At 47.8% G+C, this 10,000-nt stretch overlaps 1 protein-coding gene across 1 annotated transcript in view; it reads left to right on the forward strand.

Moving 5' to 3' along the window:
- Positions 1-10,000, forward strand: part of LOC130069775 (transcriptional repressor p66-alpha-like) — a gene marked incomplete at its 5' end in the record, with an annotated part of 21,385 nt that overhangs the window by 3,127 nt on the left and 8,258 nt on the right. Inside the window, 4 exons of the mRNA XM_056233879.1 lie at positions 5,323-5,433; positions 6,111-6,278; positions 6,616-6,835; positions 8,121-8,425. Coding sequence (XP_056089854.1) covers positions 5,323-5,433; positions 6,111-6,278; positions 6,616-6,835; positions 8,121-8,425 — 804 coding nt within the window. The remainder of the gene's footprint in view (positions 1-5,322; positions 5,434-6,110; positions 6,279-6,615; positions 6,836-8,120; positions 8,426-10,000) is intronic.

Consider the following 10,000-nt stretch of genomic DNA (forward strand, 5'->3'; position numbering starts at 1 on the left):
CACGCGGAATCACTCGGACATTTAATGGCGTACACATACACGCGGAATCACTCGGACGTTTAATGGCGTACACATACACGCGGAATCACTCGGACGTTTAATGGCGTACACATACACGCGGAATCACTCGGACATTTAATGGCGTAGACATACACGCGGAATCACTCGGACGTTTAATGGCGTACACACACACGCGGAATCACTCGGACGTTTAATGGCGTAGACATACACGCGGAATCACTCGGACGTTTAATGGCGTACACATACACGCGGAATCACTCGGACATTTAATGGCGTAGACATACACGCGGAATCACTCGGACGTTTAATGGCGTACACACACACGCGGAATCACTCGGACGTTTAATGGCGTAGACATACACGCGGAATCACTCGGACATTTAATGGCGTAGACATACACGCGGAATCACTCGGACGTTTAATGGCGTACACATACACGCGGAATCGCTCGGACGTTTAATGGCGTACACATACACGCGGAATCACTCGGACATTTAATGGCGTAGACATACACGCGGAATCACTCGGACGTTTAACGGCGTACACATACACGCGGAATCACTCGGACATTTAATGGCGTAGACATACACGCGGAATCACTCGGACGTTTAATGGCGTAGACATACACGCGGAATCACTCGGACGTTTAATGGCGTAGACATACACGCGGAATCACTCGGACGTTTAATGGCGTAGACATACACGCTGAATCACTCGGACGTTTAATGGCGTACACATACACGCGGAATCACTCGGACGTTTAATGGCGTACACATACACGCGGAATCACTCGGACATTTAATGGCGTAGACATACACGCGGAATCACTCGGACGTTTAACGGCGTACACATACACGCGGAATCACTCGGACATTTAATGGCGTAGACATACACGCGGAATCACTCGGACGTTTAACGGCGTACACATACACGCGGAATCACTCGGACATTTAATGGCGTAGACATACACGCGGAATCACTCGGACGTTTAATGGCGTAGACATACACGCGGAATCACTCGGACATTTAATGGCGTAGACATACACGCGGAATCACTCGGACGTTTAATGGCGTAGACATACACGCGGAATCACTCGGACGTTTAACGGCGTACACATACACGCTGAATCACTCGGACGTTTAACGGCGTACACATACACGCGGAATCACTCGGACATTTAATGGCGTAGACATACACGCGGAATCACTCGGACGTTTAATGGCGTACACATACACGCGGAATCACTCGGACGTTTAACGGCGTACACATACACGCTGAATCACTCGGACGTTTAACGGCGTACACATACACGCGGAATCACTCGGACATTTAATGGCGTAGACATACACGCGGAATCACTCGGACGTTTAACGGCGTACACATACACGCTGAATCACTCGGACGTTTAACGGCGTAGACATACACGCGGAATCACTCGGACATTTAATGGCGTAGACATACACGCGGAATCACTCGGACGTTTAACGGCGTACACATACACGCTGAATCACTCGGACGTTTAACGGCGTACACATACACGCGGAATCACTCGGACATTTAAGGGCGTAGACATACACGCGGAATCACTCGGACGTTTAACGGCGTACACATACACGCGGAATCACTCGGACATTTAATGGCGTAGACATACACGCGGAATCACTCGGACGTTTAACGGCGTACACATACACGCGGAATCACTCGGACGTTTAACGGCGTACACATACACGCGGAATCACTCGGACGTTTAACGGCGTACACATACACGCTGAATCACTCGGACGTTTAACGGCGTACACATACACGCGGAATCACTCGGACATTTAATGGCGTAGACATACACGCGGAATCACTCGGACGTTTAATGGCGTACACATACACGCGGAATCACTCGGACGTTTAATGGCGTACACATACACGCGGAATCACTCGGACGTTTAATGGCGTACACATACACGCGGAATCACTCGGACGTTTAACGGCGTACTCATACACGCGGAATCACTCGGACATTTAACGGCGTACACATACACGCGGAATCACTCGGACGTTTAATGGCGTAGACATACACGCGGAATCACTCGGACGTTTAACGGCGTAGACATACACGCGGAATCACTCGGACGTTTAACGGCGTACACATACACGCGGAATCACTCGGACGTTTAATGGCGTAGACATACACGCGGAATCACTCGGACGTTTAACGGCGTACACATACACGCGGAATCACTCGGACGTTTAATGGCGTACACATACACGCGGAATCACTCGGACGTTTAATGGCGTACACATACACGCGGAATCACTCGGACGTTTAATGGCGTAGACATACACGCGGAATCACTCGGACGTTTAACGGCGTACACATACACGCGGAATCACTCGGACGTTTAACGGCGTACACATACACGCGGAATCACTCGGACGTTTAATGGCGTACACATACACGCGGAATCACTCGGACATTTAATGGCGTACACATACACGCGGAATCACTCGGACGTTTAACGGCGTACACATACACGCGGAATCACTCGGACGTTTAACGGCGTACACATACACGCGGAATCACTCGGACATTTAACGGCGTACACATACACGCGGAATCACTCGGACATTTAACGGCGTACACATACACGCGGAATCACTCGGACGTTTAACGGCGTACACATACACGCGGAATCACTCGGACGTTTAATGGCGTACACATACACGCGGAATCACTCGGACGTTTAACGGCGTACACATACACGCGGAATCACTCGGACGTTTAATGGCGTACACATACACGCGGAATCACTCGGACGTTTAACGGCGTACACATACACGCGGAATCACTCGGACGTTTAATGGCGTACACATACACGCGGAATCACTCGGACATTTAACGGCGTACACATACACGCGGAATCACTCGGACATTTAATGGCGTACACATACACGCGGAATCACTCGGACGTTTAATGGCGTAGACATACACGCGGAATCACTCGGACGTTTAACGGCGTACACATACACGCGGAATCACTCGGACGTTTAACGGCGTACACATACACGCGGAATCACTCGGACGTTTAATGGCGTAGACATACACGCGGAATCACTCGGACGTTTAATGGCGTACACATACACGCGGAATCACTCGGACATTTAACGGCGTACACATACACGCGGAATCACTCGGACGTTTAATGGCGTACACATACACGCGGAATCACTCGGACGTTTAACGGCGTACACATACACGCGGAATCACTCGGACGTTTAATGGCGTAGACATACACGCGGAATCACTCGGACGTTTAACGGCGTAGACATACACGCGGAATCACTCGGACGTTTAACGGCGTAGACATACACGCGGAATCACTTAGGACGTTTAATGGCGTACACATACACGCGGAATCACTCGGACGTTTAATGGCGTAGACATACACGCGGAATCACTCGGACGTTTAACGGCGTAGACATACACGCGGAATCACTCGGACGTTTAATGGCGTAGACATACACGCGGAATCACTCGGACGTTTAACGGCGTAGACATACACGCGGAATCACTTAGGACGTTTAATGGCGTACACATACACGCGGAATCACTCGGACGTTTAATGGCGTACACATACACGCGGAATCACTCGGACATTTAACGGCGTACACATACACGCGGAATCACTCGGACGTTTAACGGCGTACACATACACGCGGAATCACTCGGACGTTTAATGGCGTAGACATACACGCGGAATCACTCGGACGTTTAATGGCGTAGACATACACGCGGAATCACTCGGACGTTTAACGGCGTAGACATACACGCGGAATCACTCGGACGTTTAATGGCGTAGACATACACGCGGAATCACTCGGACGTTTAATGGCGTAGACATACACGCGGAATCACTCGGACGTTTAACGGCGTACACATACACGCGGAATCACTCGGACGTTTAACGGCGTAGACATACACGCGGAATCACTCGGACGTTTAACGGCGTAGACATACACGCGGAATCACTCGGACGTTTAATGGCGTAGACATACACGCGGAATCACTCGGACGTTTAACGGCGTACACATACACGCGGAATCACTCGGACGTTTAACGGCGTACACATACACGCGGAATCACTCGGACGTTTAATGGCGTAGACATACACGCGGAATCACTCGGACGTTTAATGGCGTAGACATACACGCGGAATCACTCGGACGTTTAACGGCGTAGACATACACGCGGAATCACTCGGACGTTTAACGGCGTAGACATACACGCGGAATCACTCGGACGTTTAACGGCGTAGACATACACGCGGAATCACTCGGACGTTTAATGGCGTAGACATACACGCGGAATCACTCGGACGTTTAACGGCGTAGACATACACGCGGAATCACTCGGACGTTTAACGGCGGAATCACTCGGACGTTTAACGGCGTAGACATACACGCGGAATCACTCGGACGTTTAACGGCGTACACATACACGCGGAATCACTCGGACGTTTAACGGCGTAGACATACACGCGGAATCACTCGGACGTTTAACGGCGTAGACATACACGCGGAATCACTCGGACGTTTAATGGCGTAGACATACACGCGGAATCACTCGGACGTTTAACGGCGTAGACATACACGCGGAATCACTCGGACGTTTAACGGCGTAGACATACACGCTGAATCACTCGGACGTTTAACGGCGTACACATACACGCGGAATCACTCGGACGTTTAACGGCGTAGACATACACGCGGAATCACTCGGACGTTTAATGGCGTAGACATACACGCGGAATCACTCGGACGTTTAACGGCGTAGACATACACGCGGAATCACTCGGACGTTTAACGGCGTACACATACACGCGGAATCACTCGGACGTTTAACGGCGTACACATACACGCGGAATCACTCGGACGTTTAACGGCGTAGACATACACGCAAAAGATTTCGGCGTGGACATACACGCGGATAGCTCAAAATGCGTATAGATAACACGCCACTTGACTTGAAAGTGGCGTGTATGTTTACGCAAAGTCATGATGTCATGTTGCTCACACACACACACACACACACACACACACCAAATACAGATTGCAACACCAAGGTCCTGTGTTCGATCCACAGGTACTGCATGGACTGATGTGATGTATACCACAAGTGCAGTGTAAATCTCTTCTGATAAAGTGCATAACTGTAAACTCTTCTGGCTGAACGTGCTCTGATTAACTCTATAATGCCTGAGACTCTGGGCACAGCTGTAGTGAGTCTGATTGGTTGACTGGTTCATCAGGTGGTTCCCGCTCGGCCTTCTGGGACGGTGGCTCCTCCTCCACTGGTGCGCGGTGGTCATGTGACCAAACACACTCAGCTGATCATGCCAGCGCTGGTCAGAGGAGCTCAGGTGAGTCAGACGGACAGGTGAGGGGATCCGCATGGGGTTAACTTTCACTTTAACGTTTATCATTTGGACGTGTTTTGTCTCACCAGTTTACACATTCTAACAATTTTAAACGCAGAAGAACACACACACACACACACACACACACACACACACACGCTGACGGAGAAAGAGAGACGTTGAACACACTTTTTTAAAATGGTCATCACATTTTTATAATTGATAACAAAACTTAATAACAATGAATAATAAATACAATTTTTAGTTCAATATTAATTCCATCAAAATTTCAACAACACCACTGAAGCACTCATCATCATCATCACATCATCATCATCATCATCACATCATCATCATCATCATCTTCATCATCATTCACAAAAATAACATTTGCATTTATACACCAATTTTTAAAGATCAGATTTTATATGCTTTTCAAATAGTTAACTTTGCGTGACCAATAAAGAAATTGGAGAAGGTGCAGGACTCACTTTGGAGTAGAAAATATAAAGCAACAACTCACTTAAGTTTGATTTATTTACCCAGAAAACAAGACTTAATATCTTATGGCGTTTCACTGATCTTGATTTAAGAGTTTTTAGATATTAGGACTGAAAACGAGACTGAGTGAGAGAAGTGTGTTCTGCAGTGCTGAGGTGTGTGTGTGTGTGTGTGTGCAGTCTCTCTCAGTGACGCCACAGCAGATGTGCAGTCTCCGCCAGCAGAGCTCCTCCTCCGGGCCTCCTCCACTCCTGCTGGGGCCCAGCGCTCAGGGCCACCGCCTCCTCCAGCCGGGCCTCGTCCGCACCGCCTCCATCCCCAGCGCCAGCCTTCTGCTCATCAACCAGGTGCTGCACACACTCCACACACACACACACACCAGCTCTCACTGGATCTCTTCCCAAATGCTCCTTGCCAAACATTTTTATCTAGTTTTTATTCGTTGAGGAAAATGTCGATAGATATTCGTCATATCGTCTCGTTTTCGTCTGTGAAAATGTCAAATTATTCGTCACTGGAACTAACTCTGTTGGGTCATTGTGGCCCGCGAGGGAGAGATGTTGCGAAGAGCGAGGGAAGGATGAGGCTTAATACTGAACACAGAGGCAAGAACATTTTAATAGAGAAGATCCCGATTGAGTGTTTAGTGAATGTTGCGCTGGTTCTGCTCCGCTGTTCCCTCAGACCGCGGGGTCGAGCCTGAAGCCGGCGAGCGCTGGCGAGTGTGTGGCGTCAGTGAAGCTGGCTCTGCAGAAACAGCTGGAGAACGCTCTTCTGGAGATCCCGCCGGCCAAACCACTCGCAACCCAGCTCACCTTCATGCCCTCGGCCGCCAGTCTCCAGTTCCTCTACCTACTGGGGCTGGAGGAGGTGGTGCACAGCCTGCTGGAGTCTCTGGGCCGAGGTACACACACACACACACACACACACACTGGAGGAGGTGGTGCACAGCCTGCTGGAGTCTCTGGGCCGAGGTACACACACACACACACACACACACACACACACACACACACACACACACACACACACTGGAGGAGGTGGTGCACAGCCTGCTGGAGTCTCTGGGCCGAGGTACACACACACACACACACACACACACTGGAGGAGGTGGTGCACAGCCTGCTGGAGTCTCTGGGCCGAGGTACACACACACACACACACACACACACACTGGAGGAGGTGGTGCACAGCCTGCTGGAGTCTCTGGGCCGAGGTACACACACACACACACACACACACACTGGAGGAGGTGGTGCACAGCCTGCTGGAGTCTCTGGGCCGAGGTACACACACACACACACACACACTCAGCTTAGTACCGCCCAGCTATAAGGCATGGAGATATTAAGGTTTGATTTTGTTGATATAAATAATCACACAGTTGAGATTTTGTGACCCTGGATCACAGAACCAGTCACAGGCCAATTCCTTTAGAAATAGAGATGTATACATCATCCGAGAGCTAAAGCTGGATAAAGGAGCATTCTGTTGGTGTGTGGTGTGTGGTGTGTGATGTGTTGGTGTGTGGTGTGTAATGTGTTGGTGTGTGGTGTGTTAGGACAGGACAATATTTGGCCGATACAACTCTTGAAGATCTGGAATCTGAGGGTGCAGAAAAATCGAAACATTGAGAAAATCTCCTTTAAAGTCGTGCATTTATGATCGTGATTTGCTGCATCCACTCACAATTTTTTTGATATATTTACGGTAGGAAATTCACAAAATATCTTCATGGAACATGATCTTTTTCTTAATATCCTAATGATTTTTGGCATAAAAGAAAAATATATAATTTTGATCCATACGGTGTTGGTTATTGCCACGGAAATATGGAAGCATATTGGTAGCAATATTCAATTTGAAATTTAATGTGCAAAATGACACTGCATTTCTGTATTTAAATTTACATTTTCCATTACATTTGTGCAACGTTTTGTGCAAAATGAAAATTTAATTATATAATTTGCATTTGCCATTTCATACACTTCTTTTAATATGTAAATTGAATGCATATTTTAACGCTTTATAAGTTGCAAAATGAAAATGTATTACAGAAATTATTTGATATGTAAAAACAAAAACTGTAGCAAAGTGATCATTTAAGCGTTATTTTTCTTAATTGCATTTACAGTTAAGAAACACAGGCAGTGCTGGTTATAATGTGTGTGTGTGTGTGTGTGTGTCAGGTCAGCAGGGTGTGTACGCTGGGCGAGTGGTCAGTGGAGAGCCGTCCTGCTGTCGTCAGTGTGAGACGGACTTCACCAGCCGCTGGTGTGAGGATGGGGGCGGAGCCGTCGTGTGTGAGCAGTGCCTGTCAGCCAATCAGAAGCAGGCGTTGAAGGCCCAGCACACCAGTCGGCTGAAGGCGGCGTTCGTGAAGGCTCTTCAACAGGAGCAGGAGATCGAGCAGCGCATCCAGAAGACCACATCATCATCATCATCATCGGCTCACAGGGGGAAGATGAGCCGCCCCCCCGCAGCCATCAAACAGGTATAACGCTGGCTCCGCCTCTCTCTGCATAGGTCACGGCTGAGGGCGTTGTTAGGCTCGACACGAAGCCGAGTTATTCCCGACACAGCACTAGCCTCGAGGACATTATTGCTGTTATTAAACGCTTAGCACACAATACAAATATTAAAGCTGATAAATATGTATCTATTAGGGGTGGAACAGTACACAGAAGTCACGGTTCGGTTCAGACATCACGGTTCGGTACGATTTCGGTACAATGGGGGGGAAAGCAAAACAAAAATGCAGAAGGCATTGTATTTTTTAAATAAGTTTATTAATAAAGGCATAGAACCAGTTCACTGACAATAGTTTTATATAATTAGTTTATTAATTAAATTAATAAAAAGACCTTGCGATATGTTTGGTAATTGTACCTGAATTAATTTAAAATTAATTTGCTATATTTCAGATCAATATATTTTTTTTCCTTAATTTTAATTAACATTATTAATTAACAATGTAACATTATTCTCATCTGAATTATAAATAATTGATTTCTGTATAAAATAATACTACCATTAAAAACACATTCGATTTTCTTTTTTTAATCAATGTTGAATGTGTGAGATTAGCGCTCCGAGGACGAGAAATGAAAACCGATGCAATATGATGAATGTCCAAAAGATGGAACACACAGACTGCTTTGAAATGGAGTTGGATAAATATGTTTTGCTTTTAAAACAGTGTGTGTGTGTGTGTGTGTGTGTGTGTGTGTGTGTGTGTGTGTGTGTGTGTGTGTGTGAGTGTGTGAGTGAGTGAGTGAGTGAGTGAGTGAGTGAGTGTGTGTGTGAGTGAGTGAGTGAGTGAGTGAGTGAGTGAGTGAGTGTGTGAGTGAGTGTGTGAGTGAGTGAGTGAGTGAGTGAGTGAGTGAGTGAGTGAGTGAGTGAGTGAGTGAGTGAGTGAGTGAGTGAGTGAGTGAGTGAGTGAGTGAGTGAGTGAGTGAGTGAGTGAGTGAGTGAGTGAGTGAGTGTGTGTGTGAGTGAGTGAGTGAGTGAGTGAGTGAGTGAGTGAGTGAGTGTGTGAGTGAGTGAGTGAGTGAGTGAGTGAGTGAGTGAGTGAGTGAGTGAGTGAGTGAGTGAGTGTGTGAGTGAGTGTGTGAGTGAGTGAGTGAGTGAGTGAGTGAGTGAGTGAGTGTGTGAGTGAGTGTGTGAGTGAGTGTGTGAGTGAGTGAGTGAGTGAGTGAGTGAGTGTGTGAGTGAGTGTGTGAGTGAGTGTGTGAGTGAGTGAGTGAGTGAGTGAGTGAGTGAGTGAGTGAGTGTGTGAGTGTGTGAGTGAGTGAGTGAGTGAGTGAGTGAGTGAGTGAGTGTGTGAGTGAGTGTGTGAGTGAGTGAGTGAGTGAGTGAGTGAGTGAGTGAGTGAGTGAGTGAGTGTGTGAGTGTGTGAGTGTGTGAGTGAGTGAGTGAGTGAGTGAGTGTGTGAGTGAGTGAGTGTGTGAGTGTGTGAGTGTGTGAGTGTGTGAGTGTGTGAGTGTGTGAGTGTGTGAGTGAGTGAGTGAGTGAGTGTGTGAGTGTGTGAGTGAGTGAGTGAGTGTGTGAGTGTGTGAGTGAGTGAGTG

Source organism: Rhinichthys klamathensis, unplaced genomic scaffold (assembly GCF_029890125.1).
Source record: "Rhinichthys klamathensis goyatoka isolate OS25496 unplaced genomic scaffold, OSU_Roscu_1.1 h1tg000379l_1, whole genome shotgun sequence".
In the NCBI taxonomy this organism is placed as follows: Eukaryota; Metazoa; Chordata; class Actinopteri; order Cypriniformes; family Leuciscidae; genus Rhinichthys; species Rhinichthys klamathensis.